At 30.5% G+C, this 21587-nt stretch overlaps 1 protein-coding gene across 1 annotated transcript in view; it reads left to right on the top strand.

Moving 5' to 3' along the window:
- The window catches only part of LOC129758490 (limbic system-associated membrane protein-like), a 147962-nt gene that overhangs the window by 86127 nt on the left and 40248 nt on the right, over positions 1–21587 (top strand). The window contains exons 5-6 of the mRNA XM_055755993.1: positions 14604–14701; positions 14885–15268. Coding sequence (XP_055611968.1) covers positions 14604–14701; positions 14885–15268 — 482 coding nt within the window. The remainder of the gene's footprint in view (positions 1–14603; positions 14702–14884; positions 15269–21587) is intronic.

Raw genomic sequence — 21587 nt, 5'->3', positions numbered from 1 at the left:
TGACAATTTTGACAATTTTGACAATTTTGACAATTTTGACAATTTTGACAATTTTGACAATTTTGACAGTTTTGACAATTTCGACAATTTTGACAATTTTGACAATTTTGACAATTTTGACAATTTTGACAATTTTGACAATTTTGACAATTTTGACAATTTTGACAATTTTGACAATTTTGACAATTTTGACAATTTTGCCAATTTTGACAATTTTGACAATTTTGACAATTCTGACAATTTTGACAATTTTGACAATTTTGACAATTTTGACAATTTTGACAATTTTGACAATTTTGACAATTTTGACAATTTTGACAATTTTGACAATTTTGACAATTTTGACAATTTTGACAATTTTGACAATTTTGACAATTTTGACAATTTTGACAATTTTGACAATTTTGACAATTTTGACAATTTTGACAATTTTGACAATTTTGACAATTTTGACAATTTTGACAATTTTGACAATTTTGACAATTTTGACAATTTTGACAATTTTGACAATTTTGACAATTTTGACAATTTTGACAATTTTTATAATTTTGACAATTTTGACAATTTTGACAATTTTGACAATTTTGACAATTTCGACAATTTTGACAATTTCGGCAATTTTGGCAATTTTTTACAATTTTGACAATTTTGACAATTTTACAATTTTGACAATTTTGACAATTTTGACAATTTTGACAATTTTGACAATTTTGACAATTTTGACAATTTTGACAATTTTGACAATTTTGACAATTTTGACAATTTTGACAATTTTGACAATTTTGACAATTTTGACAATTTTGACAATTTTGACAATTTTGACAATTTTGACAATTTTGACAATTTTGACAATTTTGACAATTTTGACAATTTTGACAATTTTGACAATTTTGACAATTTTGACAATTTTGACAATTTTGACAATTTTGACAATTTTGACAATTTTGACCATTTTGACAATTTTAACAATTTTGACAATTTTGACAATTTTGACAATTTTGACAATTTTGACAATTTTGACAATTTTGTTAATTTTGACAATTTTGACAATTTTGACAATTTTGACAATTTTGACAATTTTGACGATTTTGACAATTTTGACAATTTTGACAATTTTGACAATTTTGACAATTTTGACAATTTTGACAATTTTGACAATTTTGACAATTTTGACAATTTTGACAATTTTGACAATTTTGACAATTTTGACAATTTTGACAATTTTGACAATTTTGACAATTTTGACAATTTTGACAATTTTGACAATTTTGACAATTTTTACAATTTTGACAATTTTGACAATTTTGACAATTTTGACAATTTTGACAATTTTGACAATTTTGACAATTTTGACAATTTTGACAAATTTGACAATTTTGACAATTTTGACAATTTTGACAATTTTGACAATTTTGACAATTTAGACAATTTTGACAATTTTGACAATTTTGACAATTTTGACAATTTTGACAATTTTGACAATTTTGACAATTTTGACAATTTTGACAATTTTGACAATTTTGACAATTTTGACAATTTTGTCAATTTTGACAATTTTGACAATTTTGACAATTTTGACAATTTTGACAATTTTGACAATTTTGACATTTTTGACAATTTTGACAATTTTGCCATTTTTTACAATTTTGACAATTTTGACAATTTTGACAATTTTGACAATTTTGACAATTTTGACAATTTTGACAATTTTGACAATTTTGACAATTTTGACAATTTTGACAATTTTGACAATTTTGACAATTTTGACAATTTTGCAAATTTTGACAATTTTGACAATTTTGGCAATTTTGAGAATGTTGACAATTTTGAGAATTTTGATAATTTTGACAATTTTGACAATTTTGACAATTTTGACAATTTTGACAATTTTGACAATTTTGACAATTTTGACAATTTTGACAATTTTGACAATTTTGACAATTTTGACAATTTTGACAATTTTGACAATTTTGACAATTTTGACAATTTTGACAATTTTGACAATTTTGACAATTTTGACAATTTTGACAATTTTGACAATTTTGACAATTTTGACAATTTTGACAATTTTGACAATTTTGACAATTTTGACAATTTTGACAATTTTGACAATTTTGACAATTTTGACAATTTTGACAATTTTGACAATTTTGACAGTTTTGACAATTTTGACAATTTTGACAATTTTGACAATTTTGACAATTTTGACAATTTTGACAATTTTGACAATTTTGACAATTTTGACAATTTTGACAATTTTGACAATTTTGACAATTTAGCAATTTTGAGAATTTTGATAGTTTTGGTAGTTTTTTTGTTTTTTTTTATTTCTTCAGTTAACAGAGAAATTTAGTTTAAATCTAGATCATTTATCTTTTGGTATTTCACTTCCAATTTATTGATTTTCAATTGATTGGTCTCCCGGATTTTTTTGACCTTTGCAATAAATTATTTTCTTCGTTTTCTTGAACTTTCGGGTCAAAGACTCTTTAATTGCAAGTCGCAGCCCTTTCAAGTGCACCAAAAAAAATGAAGTGTTTACTTGAGAATTTATCAAACGCTTAATCCCTCTCAACAGTGATGTCACCGTCCTAGGTTCCTTGTTAACCAAACTAACACTCTCCAGGACAGCAGCGTGAAAAATGTTCCTGGCGTGCTTCGAGAAGGGCGGGCGACATTTGAATATTCGTGTTTCTTGTTGCACTTCCAAACGATGACAATCGCTTATTTGGGGGGTGCTCCTAATATTTATTTGTAATCTATTGAAGGTGAACCTGAGAGAAAATATTCTTCATCTAGATTTATAGGATTGTTTCAAAAAAATTACACAATTCTTAATAAATTTTCTGGTAAGGTGATTAAATTTCAATTTAAAATTATTTAATGAAAAATGCTCGAGACTCCCTGACGCATGTTAATGGAAAAGCTCCAAGGGAAAAAAAAACTCGCTCCGTGTTTCCAATCGGCTAACAACCGTTTTCTAACGAGATTTATAATGAAACAACAAATAATTGTAATTTTTATGGCCCTTCCGTGAGAAGTCACCATTCATATTGGGGCTGCTGCTGTTGCTGGTCCAACAAATGGATCGCTCTAGTTTTCATTTTTCGCCTAGGATATTTTTTTTTATAATTCACCTACCCCGGCACGATTCTTTCTGGGCAAGTAATCGACATTGAATCATGGCAACTGAAAAGTGGAAAATCGTTGTCGGCGAAAATTGAATTTTGAATTCCCGGGTGCAGGAAAACTGGGGCCTTCCAGCCTGACACATTGAACTCCCACGGTTTCGGCGTTTCAGCTGTAGATGGGTAATGTAGTCTATGATTTATGTGATCTGCGAGGGTAAAGGTAGCCATTAGAATGCGCTGTTGAATTAAAAAAAAAACGCCTGGAAAGCGGCAACAGCGAAACCTCAACATTTCCTCCCCCAAGGGGGGATCACGATTTTGGTTTGCAACTTTTCAGTTGTCCGTTTGGTTGTCGGCCTTTATTTTTGCCGCCCTCAGGACCAACCCCGAAGCCGGAAGGTGCCGAAATCGACAAAGGGAAAATTGAATTAAAGCTGTGAAATGCTCGCGCCCGAAATGAGTCGAACATGGCAGCGTTTGGCGATGTGAATGGGCGATAGGGTTGATTTATGAAATCCTTTAGCACACTGTGGCTTTGCTGGTGTTTATTCGGTTAAAAATATGCAAATCGAATCAACCACAACATTTTTCAACATTGAATGATCGAACTAATTTGTTTTAAAATATTTTAAGCATAAAAAAGGTTTTAAATTTGAAAATATAGAAAATATCAATGGGGAAACGTTTTTAATAATCCGATGGTGATTTTGCGCGTAAATCCAGTTGAAACGAGACGATGAATTTTAAAATGGAAAGGAACTCATGCAAAAACTACAAAAAAAAACGAGGAAACGAACTTTTATGAATTATGACTGGCCTCAACCGCATCGAGGGAACGTGACTTTCCGACTCGCTCTCTCTCTATCTGCCACCTTTATGACTGTTAAGAACGCGAGACAAACGTGGACCTGCAAAATTTTGAATGACGTTTTGCAGTACCACTTCTGACTGACGAAGGGTTCTGGAGGCAAAAATTTGCATGGCACTTTGGCCTGTTGTTGTCTGCAAACGAAAATATAGATTTTTTCTTAAAGAGCAAATTTCATTGACTTGATTAACATTTTTTTTTGAAAAAGGAGCGCTTGTTTTGAACAATCGTGTCTTTTGTTCGTGGACCACGGGTCAATTATTCGGGGTTTAATTTTTTTTTTCAATCTAAATGATTTCAAATTGAATTCCTGTTACAAAACAAGTTCAAAATCTGTTATTTTAATGATTGTTTGGTGGATGATCAAAATCTTTTTGCCCAAGCAGTATGAAGATTTACAAAATTACATTTAAAAAATGTTAAGTTAACTTTCTTCCTTTCACTGATTTGGTTGGACAGGAAAGTTAACAGCAAAATCTACCAATTGCAGGGTTTAAAACAATCTTCTTTGAAAAAATATATACAATCTTATGAAGTTGTTGTTTTTCGTAATCGTCGCTGATACATAAATTATTATTGCTACTCAAGGGGCAACAGTTTTGACAAACGAATTACAGTATTTAAAATTTATTCGATAAAAATTTACAGTTCAAAACTCAGGGAAACATTGAATGCTTTACTTTGCAGTGACCAAAACGACGGATGAAATTCTTAATCAAACTTTAAGAAACTCAAAAATGTTTTCTTAGAGCCCTATTTTCATTTTCTTTTCCTATAAAAATTATTTTAAAATGTGCAAAAACCCAAGACAGAATAACAAAAGCAGTAAACAACTGAACCCTTATTTTGGTTAATGCATCCTTTTTTGAAAACAAACTCAGGTCCACAAAATAAATTGATTTTCATGTACTGATTTTGACTTATTTTTAGGCTCTGATTTAGCTTCTTAGAAAAAAATACAGGAGTTTCATTTATGTTTTTCCGCCACACAGTGGGGCAGACCTGACCAACCGATGGTCAAAACCTCATAACTTTTTTAAGGGGGGGGGGGGGGGTGGTAGGGGTCTCACATTTTCCAAAAAATCGATTTTTTTATTTTTTTATTTTCTTATTGTAAAACATTTCAAGAATGTTGTGTCAAATTTTCAAGTCAATTGAAGCAAAACTGTAGAAGTTATAGGCCTTTATCTCCTCCTTTCTAATATTGCAAGAAAGCAAGAGCAGAAACTTCAAACGCGTTTTTCTCGAAAGCACATTTTTAAAGTCCGTGGACATCGTCATTTGAAAACTACTTATCCGATTCTTTTCAAGTTTGGAACATATTTTCTATATATAAAATACCAGACCCCAACGTTTTTCTTTTTTTATTTTTTTTATTTTGGGGAGTTTTACAGGTGAAAATGGCGGATTTTTAAGTGAAAAATCGTAGTTTTTACTCCAAACAGCCACAAAAATTTCATAAAAATATTTTTAAGGTAAATTAAAACGTTGGGGTCCAGAAAAACATCTATTAAAAATATTTTGCTCTGATTTTTTGACTTCAGATGATTCTGTACTGAGATACAGTGTCCACCGCAAATCCTGTTTTCTAAAAGGCATCCTCGAAAATGCTCCGTCACCGGCTCATTTTTCAATATTTTTCTACGAAAAACAATGCTTTGTATAATGCAAAAAATTTGAATACATTTGTTTGAACGATAGCTCCAGAAAAAAGTCGTGAAAATGGTGTTTTTTTATACCCGTTAGACCCTACCCCCCCCCCCCCCCTTAAATGAAATCCTACTGATTTGAAGTCTTCTGAAAAGTTGTTCATCTGATCAAAACCTATAATTTGATGTAATTTTTTTTCATCTAGATGTTGTGAAATTTGATCAAGATAACTTTGTTTAGCAGATTTCCCTTATCAACTTGAAAGCTACTCAGTTGATTGGCGTGAAAATGATCATGTAAGGGTTTTTAGGACCGTTAATAAGTTAAATGATGCTTAAGATCCCTCCTCTCACAAGAATGGGGGGTCCCCATACAAGTGTTACCTGAATATCTACAAAACTCTTGAATAAATAACGCAAATGGACCCAAATTTGTCAAGAAAGAAATGCATGTTATTTTAATTGAGACCAATCTCTTTTCTGGAAAAAGGAGATTTCATAGAAATGGTACCAAATTTCTACATTTCAAAAAACTTACCAAGCAACCACAAAAGATCTAACAACAAATCAAGCAAATTGAACCAAATTGATCCAAATTGAACCGTATTTGACCTCTGAGGATATCGGGGTACTACAAATCGTTTATTATGATGGCTAAAAACTCATTCCATCTATGAAACGAATGCTTCCATACAAATTAAATATGAAAAATATGAACGAAATGATGTTCTAAGTGTCATGTGTGTGTGGTAACAGAACATATGTATAAGTTCAGATAATAAAGCCATAAACTCATATTGGTACCTTATATAAGTAGCTAATGGATCAAATAGGCTGTAACTCAATATGACAGCGAAAAATAAAGTTGCATTGTTTTTCTTTAATACCTAAACATTCAGTGTGTAAATAATTCATAATTTATTTTTGAGTAAAACTTTAAGATTGCTACAATTTATAAAAAAAATTAAGTTAGTTAACAGATAGGTACTAAACATCTGACCGAAAAGGATTTGAGAAGGTAATAGAAAATTCATATTCCAAAGAATTCTTATCTGCTTGTCTGTAGATCAATATTATTTAAAAAAAACCGAAATAGTATTATAAAACAAAAAGGAAAATAAATTTTGAAAATAAAAATTAAATTTAAAGTTTTCAAATTCGTTGAGTTCAAGTTTTAGCAAAAACCATTAGACCCATTCCAGCGTGACGTCACAACGTTTGCAAAACAATTTTTTGGTATATTGTATGTAAGTTTTACAGGTCATATCGCACATTGTTGAAAATCGTACATTATAAGGTCAAAATTTAATTCTCTACAATTTGAAACCAAAAGTATTTGTATAGAAGAAATAGTAAACAAAATATAAGCAAAAGGAATCGTGACGTCACAACGCGCCTCTTTTCCCACTTTTCAGTTTTTTTACAACGCCGCAATTTTCTGCTCTTCTATTTGATCAAATTTTATGAAAATTTCAGGAAAGTATTGATTTATTACAACCAACAAATCGCTGTTTTTGATTTTTTCAAATTTTGATTTCAATTTATTTTAGAGCGGTTCAGTTTCGTGACGTCACAACGCACCATTTTTTTAAAGCATGGTTTTGCAAAGCGTTGTGACGTCACGAAATTTTATGGTTAGCTACATGAAATAAATCAAAGTATAATCTTAAAATGAATGCTAAATTTACTTAAAATGCCTAAAAACTTTATAAATAATGTCATTTGGTAATGAAATCGATCCATTTATTCCCAAAAAATAAAAGGAATTAAATCTCAAAGGCTCATATAAGCAGATAAAGTTTGCAACACTGCTCACATCAATTTTATTCGAAGTTTTTTTGTGCGATCATGTGAATATTATTTAGGACAAAACTGAAACAAGGAAATATGTATTCGTAAAAGCGTTGAAATGTGTTTCTGAATCTTTTTAATCTTTAATTGCAAAGGAAAGGAAAAATAAATCATAATTTCAAAGCCTTCGATCTTTTCAAAGATAGTTAATCGACACTAGAGTGCCTAAATCAGCCATCTAATGAAAATCTTATAAGTTGCAAGCTTAAATAGATCCTAGGCCTAACACAAAGTCCAGTGCCAAATTTGGGGATTGGCCCACGGAAATAGAGGGCACAATGAGCCTAAAATTTGTATGGAATTATGAGAAATTGGGTTTGGAAGGACATTAAAACCAAGTTATGCACCAATTTCTGAAGTCCCTATCGGCTGATTTGTTTGAATTATAGTCATTCACAAAACTTTCATTATGACAAATAGTTTATCTCAAGATCCCATTTCAACAATGGTGTAGTTAAAAAGGTTTTTGAGTTTCAAAAATTAGCTTCTGATGGGTCAAATACAAAAAATACCTGAATCATCGTTAATCGACGCTAATTTTGAACGTTATAGCTGTTTTATGATAACTCTAATCGAAACGCGTTCCTCAGATGAAATATTGTCATAATTAAAGCTTTAAAATACTCAAATTAAAAGAAAAATGGGTTGATAAAGACCCAAATTATTGACGAAAAACGGGTTTTTTTATCATGCCGATCAAAATCTACATAACTCCATACAAACTTCAGGTGCGTTGCGCAACCCCTTCCCTTAGAATAATCTAACCCAAATTTTGCATGAGACCTTGTGCTAGTACATATTTGAATTTATTTAATTTTGTAATTCAGTACAAAGTCTCTTTTGTGAGATTTAATGTGAACATGGGGTTCGATTTGGATTTTCTAGTGACATTCTTTGAGGTGGAAATTTCAATAAAGGCAGTTTTTTTTAATTAAAATAATATAATTAATTTTATTAATTAACTTTCTATGAAAATCTTATGATTTTTTTAATAAAAAAGTTAATCTTTTAAGTTTACCATGTTCAAAGATTTTTTGAAACTCATTACATTTATTTCATGGAACTTATTTTGCTTAAACATAATGTCAGAAAGAAATAGACGCTACTAGCGGTGTTTTTCATTCTAACATAGATACATGAAGAACTTGATCTTTTGCAAGATTTTTATTCAAATCACAGATAACTACCTGCTTTATGATTCACAAATATTCTTTTACAAAATCGATGAGGATTTCATTTGTTTGATGTTTGATGTTTATTCTTGAATAAAGCGTTTTTAAGCGCTGTTTTATATGTTTTATTAGAAATGTTGAAAAACAACTAGGTTAATGCAAAAAAAAAAACATTAGTTTCTTGTAAAAACTTGATAATAGAATTCGTTTATTGTAGCACATTGTTGTGTTGAACTTGTATTGAAGAAATAATATCATAGTGTTGAAGTAAAAAGTCTTGAACGTTTTCGAAATAAAGTAAATAAATTTTCGTGACGTCACTACACATTCTTTACCCGGGTGCAACTCACAACCTGCTAAACCGATTTTCAATCTAAAAATTGCATTAAATTCCACTCAAAAAGTTTGAAAAAACCTTCAATTTTCGACAATATGTGAAATTTCAGTAAATCATAAATTTTAAAACAGTAGAATTTTCGTGACGTCACAACGCTTAAAAATAGATACCTTTATCAACGATTCTAGAGTGTAAACTTGCAGTAACTGTTATTTATCTTATATTATGTTTAAAGGTGGCTTTTCTACCATCATTTTGCAGTATTTTTTTTTTGACATAGCTAGATTTTTGACAAAGTTTTGTTATAAATAAAGAATATTTGAAAAAATCAATTTAATTTCATACTCAAATTTTTAAATTTCAACGTTAACATACTCAATTCTAAAAAAAGGTAGCTGAAAATCTTTTAATGGAAAATGACACTCAAGAAATAACCTTTCTAACGCTATGTAATTTATTTTTGTATAATAAAAAATAAAAATCGGTTCTCCAGTTCAGGGGTGCTTGGAATGGGTCATTATCAAAAGCAATTCCACATGTACGAAAATTGTCCAAAAACATGTTTCACCAAAACGTGAATAACTTTTGAATAGGCAAAAAGTGGCAACTAATTTTTGTTATGTTGGATAGCTTAGACTTCCATTTAAATGTTCGAGTAGAAATGAGAGTGGGGTAACGTTGGGTAACATGTTATCCAGATGTCCCAATATGATGAAAATAACGTAACTTTTTAACGTTATACGTTTATGCTCGTAATAAAAATTACGATTTCTTTTTCAACTCTTCAACCTAAAATAAATAAATTTCATATTATTCTGAACACATCCATGTTAATGATTTTTTATTTCATCAAGAAATAAAATTGAAGTGGAGTAATGAAAATATTTTTTTTTTTGCGATAATATGTAACAACATCAAACCCCAACTTCACCTACGTAGATGATTGTATGAAACAACGAATTTTAAGTTTTGTTTGACAGATTTGTGATCGGTGTAATGTCCAGATTCTGAAAAGCCTAAATTAAGTGATGAATTTTTGAAATTTACAAAATGGGGTTTTGTCCAAGCTTTCATAGGTCCTGCCCCACTGTGCGCCGGATGGAAAAATATGAAAATTTAAAGGAAATTCTAGAGAAATTTAAATAAAAACTCATATTTAATACTCTTGCTAAAAAAAAGAAGATATAAATCGACGTGAAGTTATTTTAAGGAAATAAACAGCAAACTGGAGATTTTCCTCAAAATCCTGAACAGTTATAGGATATTCCACAAAATGTTCTTGAAATTGTGCTGTTTAGTTTTTTTTAACGAGTTGCTACAACATCTGAGACAAATCAGAGTTCATTTAATCATCAAATTTACTCCTGTAGTGTCCAACCCAAGGTTGCCGAAAAAAAAATCTGTGTTTTATAGAAAAAAAATCTTGATTTCTGTGATTTGAACCTAAAATTCTTTGACGATTTTCTGTGACGCTATTTCAATGAAGTTCATACAGAAGTCACGTGAAACATTAACAAATTGGATACTTTTGGAGCATTTCAGAGCGACCACATGCTTTCCTTTTGTTCGTTCGCACTGCAAGTTTCGCGGTGCGAACCACGCAAGATCAACTATTGTGTTGTGTTAGACTCAATCCTGTCCGATTCTATCATTTCAAAATAGTTGATTCGTGATTGAACAAAAGTTAAGTATGTGGTGAAAATGCTTCTTTAAAATTTCTACCCGCTCATTTCAACACCTATAATTTTCTTCTAATCTTCTTCTATCCATCTATAATTTTCAACTCTTGGAATGTTCTCACTATGAGAACATAACATTCACCGATAAGGCCGTAAAAATTAATTTCAAAAGTTTATAAAAATCTTTAAAACCGTTTTTCTCGGTTCGTTGTATTAACATATGGGACAGTTTTGCGAATAGCGGCGGTTTACATCTATTCGAATAAAACTTGTCGTATCGTAAAACGGGCTAAGATTGATTACTTTTTTTTATATTTTTCGATTTTTTTATGTTAAGGGGAATGTGGCATGTTTCATATTTTTAAAACCAGTACCGAACTCCTTTGAACGTAAAACATGGTTGCAGAAATTTATTAGACTTCTTAAAGAATGGTTCCAAAATCGATTTCGTCTCTGCTTAAAATATGATGATTTGGAGGAACATTGATGTGTCTCTATTTTGACGGTTTTAACGAGTTTTCCTGATCATAAAGGATACAAAACACCTTCATAAGAGGTCCAAAAAAATACAACATCGCAGCCCTCAATGTGTAAAGAGCAGTGTTTCAATTCGTCATGAATATTCCCCCTGATGCACTCAAATTACTCGCTTTTATCCCTCTTTCAGTCTTTACTAAAGACCGAACAACAATTTAAATCGAAAGATGGATAATTATGCTGAATAAATTAAAAGGCTAAATTTTTAAACATTACTTATGAAATTTTAACTACGAAAAAAAAGTGAAATTTTACTTTATTCAACACCCTATGCCCTTGAACTATTCCTATTTAATTTTTTCCTTCAGACTTAACTATTTGATAGGGTTTCTAGCCTTTTTTCCTAGATTGGCTTACTCTTGGAAAATGTGCCTGTTTTTTTTAAATATAAAAAAATTACCTAAAAATACTACATAAACTTGACCAGAACGATACATTAACCAAGAAAAAAAGTTGTGGTCTCACAATAACAACGTTCTGCTTCTAAACGCATTGATTTCCTCAGGAAAGGTGTTTGTTTGTGAGCCTTCGAAAAATAGATATTTCAAGATTTTCAAATAACATTTTAACTTACATTTGAAATTTTCAAAAACAAACCAAGTTTTCCCCAATTTGAAACTCAACTTATAGGTTTAAAGTGGTAGAAAAAAAATTTGAGATAATTTAACTTTTGACTTAGTTATTGATGATTATTTGGAAAAATTTCATATTGATCAAAGTTACCCCGTTTTACGTTAATAGAATCACGGGATTAAGGCCGTGTGAACGGGGAAGGGGGGGGGGGGGTTTAGGGGTTTAACCCCCTTCCCATGGATTTTTTTTCTAAGTAAAATTTTCAACGTAGTAAAGGAAAATTACTTGATCTTAAAAGGTGTTCAATAAGTGTTAACAAGAAAGTCAGAAATTTTCCTCGCCTCCGGCGCAAATAAGTCTTCAATCACTCTAGGCTTGAGACATTCTATTTCATGGCACTACATACATTTATGCCGTTCACAAATTGAAACTAATTGTTGCATTTTAATGAATCTTTTGTTTTGAAACTCAAATCTTGACATACAAAAACTCTACCTCGTCTTTAGAATGAGTTTTTATTAAGAAGTATAACCAAACAGATTCAGAATTTGAGACCAATCATTTTAACTTCAAAATTAATTCATCGAGTTCTAATTTTTTCATCAACAAGTTGGAAGCCATTTATCGTATGACCCACGATGGTCATCAGAATTAGCAAAACAAAATCTTAAACCTAGTATCCTCTACTTTATTACTAAAAATTTTTATTTACAAAAATGCTGCTAATTTGAAATATTCTTGAAGAAATTAATTCCAGTCTCAATATAATTATGTGATTCTCACACTCAAAAACGTTTTGAGAAATTATAGAGGTTTTCTATTCTAAGCAAAAATAGAATATTGTTGCAAGTTTGAACAATTTTTTATAAATGAATTAAATTTTTTCAAACTTATATCAGTTGTTTCTGAAATACTTTTGATAATATCCTTTTAAAATTAAAATAACTGTGAAATTTAACTTTTTAGATCATGCATTATCATCTTAGAAATATTATTTCTTAATTGAATTAAATAGGTATAATAAACAAAATCAAAATCAATTTTTTTCTTAAACGTAGATTTGTTATTTCATCAGTTATCAATGATAAATGTCACTTAAAACTGATACATAATTTAGCTAATAAACACCAAATGAAAGGTGATAGTCAAAATTTTTTGAAGCTCAGGACGCTTAATTCTTTCAAATCAATAATTCAATCTTAGGCACCAATTTTCAGTTCCCTCGAGTTGTCATAAATTCTATTAATAAGATTTTTAACTGGTTAGACGAGTTTATAAAAAAAATTCTTTCTAAATGTTAAAAAAACTTATCTTTTTCATCTTCACATATTGTTTAAATTTTCAAATAAATTTATCGAATTTTAAAATCAAACTTTTGAAATTTATTGAAATATTTTCATAAGTTTGTTTTTTTTTTACTCTGAATTTATTGTTCTGAAAACATTATCTTCTTGGAAGCCTTTAAATCTATATTTTTACCATAGTTTCCACCTTCTCTCTTTTAAAGGACCAAAAACTGGAAGAAATTAAATATAGAAAAAGGTTTTATCTGTGACTTAGATCACTTGAACTCTTGAAACATAATTACATATTTTCTTATTATTTTCAAATAAAATTCAGTTATTTAATAACTATTAAAACTTACTATTTAATAAATTCTTCTAACTTCAAAAAAAACTTTTTTCTTAATCGAGAATTCTCATTTTTTTTTTAATTCAAGATATTGCATTTTTTTTAAGCAATTCTTCAATTGAAAACTAAGAAAATAAATGTAAAATTAGATTAATAAAAACAACCATTATCATTTTTCCAACAATTTTTAATCATGATCAATTTTTTACCTGAGCCGACATTTATTTGTGAGTTCATTTTTTTTTATTTGATAATATATTTTATGTATTCTATTTAATATTAAGAATAAAGAACTCATTTATGTCCGAAGCTTTGATTTTAAATTGGAAAACTAGACTGCTTAAAATTTATCTTCAAGCTAATTTCTAGTTCAGTCTTGGGAACATCATTTTGAATAATTTATCAATGACTTACCGGAAATAGCATTGATTTGAAACAGTCATTTTGAGTTATTTTGAAAACTTAGATTTATTTTATCAGTAAAATTCACTATTTTTGAGTTTGTGTTATAACAATAAGTACGTTAATGGTTTAGAAATCAATTTCCTTATTTATTGTGTGTTTTTGGAATAGTTATCATTTTTGGGTAAATTTGAATTTCGAAAACCCCCCCTTGGACGGGTCCTTCGCATGGGCCTGCACGGGATTAATGTTTAAACTTAATAGCATTTTCGAGCTTTTAGATTGCGCTTTGAAAAAAAACTTACGTCATTTTTTCACCAGGAGCAACCAGAGATTTTCTCAAAACTCGGCTTTTCGCATGCAAACAATTTAGTTAAAAGACTGGGAAGATCGCCATTGTAAAAAAAAAACATATCAGGTTACCAGAGGAAACCTATGAATGCTCGATTGACCTAAACCGAGATTCTGCCAAGCTTTGCTTCTTACCGCGTAAACGTCGATGGAGCGTGAACTTCTTAAACGGTATTAACTAATGTGACAGGCGGTTTGTCAAATTAACACTCCAGGGACTGTAACGGTTAATAATTTCAGGGAAGGATGAGGGTTAAAGCGAGAAAAATAGTTTGGTTCCTTGGACTCTCGTTCAACCATGTTTATTTTGACAGTTAATGTAACTACACGCAAAAAATGTGTTGTTAAAACTGTGAGATGATAAAACAGATCCGTTGATCGACAATCTGAAACATTTCTTCTCTTGGAATTATCATTTCAGATCCTCCGGAGATCAGCGTGGAAAATCCCATTGTTTATTCCGGCGAAGGTCAGGAAGCGATGCTTGTGTGCATCGTTCACGGAGAATCACAACCGGAAGTAAGTATGCAAAATACAACAGCTCAAACTAGTGTGGTAGCAGCATTTTAAAAAATCTCCATATGCACCTCGATCAGCCTGCAAATAGTAGTGGTACGAGTGTCTGACCCGTGGAAATCGTTATTTTTTTCGCTTCTCGTTTTCTTGTTTCTTTTTCCTGCGAAACTTAAAAACCAACTGAAGGTACTGTGGCACAAGGACACGATGCAGATCGATCAGACGGAGCGGCACGTGATCGAAAATCGAGGGGCACGTCATACCCTCATCATCCGGAAGGTTCATCCGCAGGATTTCGGAAATTACAGCTGCATAGCGGACAATCAGCTGGGCAAGACGAGAAAAACGGTTACCTTGACTGGGAAACCGAAAGCTGCTGTGTTTCGATCCATGCCCAATAGCCAATGGAAGGATCGGTACAACATTTCCTGGATCGTGGATTCACACTCGCCCATTGAGGAGTACAAACTTTACTACCGATTGGTGGATGGAGATGTACTGGCAGGACACGAGGGTCTCTATATGGATGCCATCAACCGGAAGACCCATCACACCTACATGGGAACGAATGTGAGTTTTTATTATCTTATCTCCGATTAAATCATTGCATCCTATTTATTTCCTATTTCTTGGTTTTCGAAAGTTATATTTGAGAAGAGATGGTGAAATGCTGGGAGGTCGAATTGGGGTCATTTTTGAATTCTCCAAACCCTGGGGTCTAAAAAGCTTCGTGTTGGTAAAAAACTCATCCATGATTTTTTGCAGAATTTTTAAGTAACTTTTTCATGAGTAAATTTTAGCTTTAAGGTTTGTTTGGGAAAATTAAATATTTTGTACTGAAAAATCAACATCATTTTTGTTTCGTCTATACAACCGAGGCAGCTGATGGTTTTTATGCAAATTTATAAAATTCCTAAAGGAAATTTTCCGCTGAACGATTTTGTTGAAGACCGTAACTTCGTTTCTCAATTGGCAAAAAAGTTATTAGCTGTTTAACATAGATATGTCTTTTCGCATTGATAAATAATAAATTCAATTGACATTACTGCTAGAGCCTCGCAAAATATTGCATGAAAAGTAGTCATTCAATACCTCGCTAGACACCCGGCAGAGATATCAATTGAATTCATTGTTTATCGATGCGAAAAGACATACCCACGTTAAACAGCTAATAACTTTTTTGTCTAATAAAATACAAAGTTACGGTTTTTAACAAAGATGTTCAGCGGAAAATTTTACTTCAGGACATCTTTAAATTGGCACAAAAACCTTCAGCTGGCCCGGTTCTAAAGAAGAAACAAAAATGATGTTGATTTTTCAGTACAAAATATTCAACTTTTCCATACAAACCTAAAAGTTCAAATATACTCATGTAAATGTTACTTAAAAATTCTGCAAAAAATCATGAATGAGTTTTTCACCAACACGAAGCTTTTTATACCCCAGGGCTTAAGGGAATTCGAAAATGATCCCAAATCGTATAATGTACATTATTCGAATCATTTCTCAGAGCCAAAAATTTTGGAGCAGGTTCGGAATAAATTCGAGACGTTATATTCAATCGTGACCTCTATGAAAGCTCTCTTTCAATATCAAGTGATCATGAGAATGTAACGACTCGTTTGGATTTGGCAGATTTGGGTAGATTAACATGGACAATCCAAAATGTTGTGTGAATTGTACCATTCACCGTTATTTGAGACCGTCCTTTTTCTGCATTTTTTTCGGACTACAGTATGCAGTAGAAATTATTAACCTTAAGAAGATTTTTAATTTGAACATATTAGTGCCATTAAATTGAAAAGCAGGAGGAAAATAATACGATTATTGCAGTTATCCAGTATTGGTGCAGTGTTGCCATACACGATAAATGCAATAATCGTATTGGAATGATTATTGCAAGATTGAATGATCATTTTGAATGAACAGTTATAAAAATCTTCAAGATATAAAAAAAGTATGAAACATCTTAGGAATTCACAGAAAACTGCTGCAAAAGTTATTAAAACAAATTTAAAATTTGTATATCACATATACAATATGTTATCCAGGCTACAAATAATCTTAATGGAAACAAGTTGCGACTAGTTAATGTCAGTTTTTGATTTTTTTGTTATAAAACACTTTGTATATATTTTGTTAAATACGACGTAATGAACGCTTTTTTAAATTTTTAATAAATATTTTAATAGGTTTCTAAACCAAATTTTAACTGTTGCAATTTTTAGAGCTGAAGTCTTCACATTCTGTGGTCTTGTAAAGTTGTAAAATGGTTCAAAATTTTAAAATCAGTAGCTCAGAAAAATCTTCCAATGATACTGGAAATTCTAAAGTATTTTCGAATTAATTTTTTAAGAAAGTGTTCGGTTTTTAAAGCCGTGATATTTGAATAACAAGAAAAAACTGTCTTTGTCTGATTTTGCTTTAAATGGTTATAATGTTCGCTTAAATAATCGAAGGAATCGAAAGATTCATTTAAAGTCAACCACGATATAAAAAGTTAAAAATCTCGATAGAAACCAATGAAAGTTTTTAATGGAAATTTTTGATCCATATACCGGTATCTGAACTCTTTTTATACTTTGGTTAAATTCAAAAAAATACTTCGGTTGCTTTGATCCCGTATTTTTTTTCAACCAAGTAGATTCATAACGAATATTAGAGTGACAAGTTTTGTATAAAGATCGACATATCACCAAAACTTCTGGTGGAGGACGGAGTCAAACAAAAAATTTGAAATGAATTGAAAAAAATATTTTTAGGAAAATTCACTTACTAAAAACCAAATGCCTTTTCTTGAAAAGATTTGATTTCTTCAAACTCCACCAGACTTTATAATAATCTTACATATTGAGAAATTATTTGTTTGGGCACGATATATGAACTTTAATTTCATAAAAAAAAAATATTTATTGGAGGTATAAATTAAGGTTTTTATGAAAGATTCGTACTTAAATAGTAATTTTAAATTAGTTTCCTGATAAAATTTTAATTGAATTTATTCAATTCCGTTATTTAAAAAAAATCAATGGATCATATCATGGTCATTGGAATGAGAGGAGGAGGTATGGGATTTCGATCCCCCCATTAGGCTACAAAACAGCCAAGCGAAATGTCCATCTCTAAACTCAAAATGTAATTTTTGTTATCAAATTTTTAAGAACAACTTAGTTGATTCAAGAGTAACCATCTCGACTCAGGACAAAGGTTGCCGGAAGAATATCTATGTTTTTGAAAAACAAGTTGTGACTTCCTGTGACTTTAGCCAAAAAATTTGTGATTCTATTTTTTTGAATTGCATTGAAAATTCATGACGAATTGGGCCTTCTTTACATTTTTGTTGAGAAAATCAATGACCATTACCAATTTTTCATACTTTTCTAATTCAAAATAAAAACTCTAAATTTAAAATGAAATCTGTGAATATTTCAAAATTCTGTGTTCTGTGACACATATTCTGGGATAAAAATTTGTTAAAATTATTTGAATTTACAGAATTGTCTGTGATTTCGGCAACCTTGCTCAGGATTAAAGCTAAACTGTTATGAAATGAGAATTCATTCCGTGATTTGTGGAACCCCCAGCAGTGAGACGTGCTAACGGTCTAACTACTCAATTTCTCACGTCTCACTGCTACACCGTCAGAGCATAAGAACTAGATCCAGAGAGCCGAACTGGAGTGTGTAAACAAACGGCAATAAAGTAAAAGTCTTAATCCAACCACACAAGAGCGCGTACGCGAATTATTTTGACCCGTCCGAAAACCCTAAAATAGGGAGAAAAAAACTTGTTCCCCCACGGTGGGAAAGTACTCGAAGTGTTAGCCGGAGTGATTCAGTGTTGAAATGCTAGTTTACAGTCCCTAGCTTAGTGCGTTATCGAACCTTCGAAATCTTTACCAGGTTCACATTCCTCCTACAGATTTACAGCAAATTTTTCACTTGTTGATAAAAATAAAGTCATGAATATCCAATTCCAAAAAGACTAGACAAAGCTTGCCAGATTCCCATGATTTTGTCGAAATTTTCTCCATTTTATTAGCATCATAAAACGAAAATGTAAATTGAGTCATTATTTTTAATCATGAATTTAGAAAACAGTTTTTCAAGTATTTTTCTTCATTATTTTTATTGATTCGCCTGAACGTTGACGAGGTTATGGGAGAAATTTTGAAATAGCCAGTTGTCTTGTTACGATTGGTTATAACAAAATTCTGTCTTGAATATTGGTTTTTCATTTCAAACTTGAATAAGTTTCAAGTTCTATTTTCGATACTCATTATTTTTATTCAGATTCATTAGTTGAATTACGAATGAATAATTGAAGATAGATATTTATTGATGAAAATAAAATCAGTATTCGAATAAGAGCTTTCTGGTTGAAGGCTCTTGTGCAAATTTCGCTTTTTGATTCATTATTCATTGGAACTATGATATGGAAGTCAGATTCAAAAATTGTCCTCTTATTCGGTATTCAATTTATGAACTCAGGTTGAAAGTTCAAAATTCAGGTTCAGTATTGAAATAAAAATTCAGTTTCAGTTTTTAACTAATTTTAAAAGAAGAATTTTAAATTTGTTCTGGCCTTGACCAAATCCTTCCGGATATTGTTCAAATTTTTTGTTGAAAATTTTAAAATATCATGCCCGGATTTTGCCAGGTTTTGAATATAAATGCCTGGTATTGCCGGTATAGACGCGTGGCAAAAAATTCTGGCAACTTTAAGATAGAACATAAAAATTTTATTTCTTTTCTTCATATATGCAAAGTTCAACCTCAACTGTTATAGGAACAATTAAGTCACCAAAACCCCCAAAGAGTCGGTTCTTCTTACGGCCCTGCACAGAAAGAAAATCTGAATCCTTAACAACACTGAAATCGAAAACCTTTATCATTACATGATATGGAACGCGATTTATTAATATAAATTTACAAAATAAAAAAAGTTGAATCCTTAACAGCACTGAATTCTAATGACACAAACATTACATGACATGGAACGCGATTATTTGATGTAAATTTACTTTACATATGATGTAAATAAAAAGAAGCATCATGTGTGACGGAATTTTCTGTGCGAATTCAATATTACACGTCTTACATATTCTACATGTCTTTCATATTTACACGTCTGTTGAAGTTTACAGACGTGTAATATTCAACTCGCACTAAAAATTCCATCATATGTGATGCTTCTTTTTCGTAACATCATATGTGATGTAATTTTCCAACATTTTTCTGGACACATAAAATTCTTAACAGCACTGAAATAGAAATTTCTTAAAATTATACGACATGGAATGTTATAGGACATTGAGTTCGAATTTTATTAATATTGCAATACACTGAACGCGATGATGTCATGTAAAAATACAGACTGTCGAAAACAGGCACACACAAAAGTCAACATAGTGTTGTGTCAAGTCGTGCACAAGAGTTTTTTATTAAAACAGTTTTCCGCGATTAAGTTAATCGATCTTGCTAAATTTTGGATACGGTACTTCAGGGAAGAAAATAAATGTAAGAATGTTACTTCTAACAAAAAATATTTATGAGATAAAGAAAATTGACACTTAATAAAATAAAAATTATAGAAAGATTTCATTTTCTCAGAAGTGAGAAAATTCCACTATTAAATCAAAATAACAATAAATGAAACAAAAAAAATCCTATTGGAAATTTTTCTTCCAATATTCAGCGATTTTAGATTTTACATCGTTTTTATTTAACATGTTTCTAAATTTTACATCATTTTTTATTTAACACGTAGAAAAATTTTAATGACATGTTATTTCCAACAAGGACTGATAATTCCGTCATATATGATGCTTCTTTTTATTTACATCATATGTGATGTGATTTTATTTCTTCTTCTGGCTGCACTTATAAAAGTGGATAAGTTTTCAATATTAAAGACTTCAATCTATTTAACAACTTTGCTGATGACCGAAAATCAATTTGACTTATGCTTAAAGGAATAACTAATGATCCATTTGTATTGAATTCCCTTGCTACACAATAAAAATTATTTCCTGTGAAATTACGCAAATGTCCTGTAACAAAAAGGAGCAGGACATTAATCGTAATTTTACAGGTCGAAACATGATTACGTGACATTTAATTTTTAGTGTACAGCTTTTTTACAGGACATTTGCTGTAATAATAATTGAATCTTCGTTAACTATCAAGGAAAATAATTTAAAATTACAGGTTTTGTTAATTACAGGTGATTTATTTTAAAGGTTGCAGTTTTCAGTGACACCTAATAGTCAAAAAAATTTTCTGTGTAATAATAACATCATTCACGTTATTTACAAAAAGAAAAAAAATGCACAAACATCTTAAATTAATTTTTGCCTATTCTAAAAAGTTAATAATATGATATGTTTTATTCCTGATAATTGCATTTTTCATCTTGTTTTCGAGGTCACTCCAGTTGACGTATCATATTTGTGAAAAGTATTGCTGCGCCAATGTATTAACACAACTAGCTTGATATGAAATTTCCTTTCTGATGAAAATAAATTTATCACGGAAATCTTGCGTGAATATACAAAAAATCCAGTGCAAAGTTGAATTGAAGTACAAGCAAAGCTTAGAAATAACAAATTGACAAAAATTTGAAGAATAGCTTATTTTGAAAATTCGTCAAAAGGTCTGTATTTTGACAATCTATAGATGCGGAAATGTTCCAAAAAACGTCAACTTTTCAATCCTCTTTTGCAAAATTTACCTGGAAGGCCTAAGCAATTCTGACAGTACGGTTTTTTAATTAATTAATTTATTTTATTAGAGAGGCTTGCTTGGTAGATTCGCCTCTAAGTACGGTTTAATAAAACTTTTTTAACATGTTTTTGTGGTTATGATCATCAAAAATTAAAAAAATATAT

The sequence above is a fragment of the Uranotaenia lowii genome, chromosome 3 (genome assembly GCF_029784155.1).
Source record: "Uranotaenia lowii strain MFRU-FL chromosome 3, ASM2978415v1, whole genome shotgun sequence".
Classification (NCBI taxonomy): domain Eukaryota; kingdom Metazoa; phylum Arthropoda; class Insecta; order Diptera; family Culicidae; genus Uranotaenia; species Uranotaenia lowii.
The sequence above is the reverse complement of the archived record's forward strand: the minus strand, read 5'-3'. Positions and strand labels throughout refer to the sequence as shown.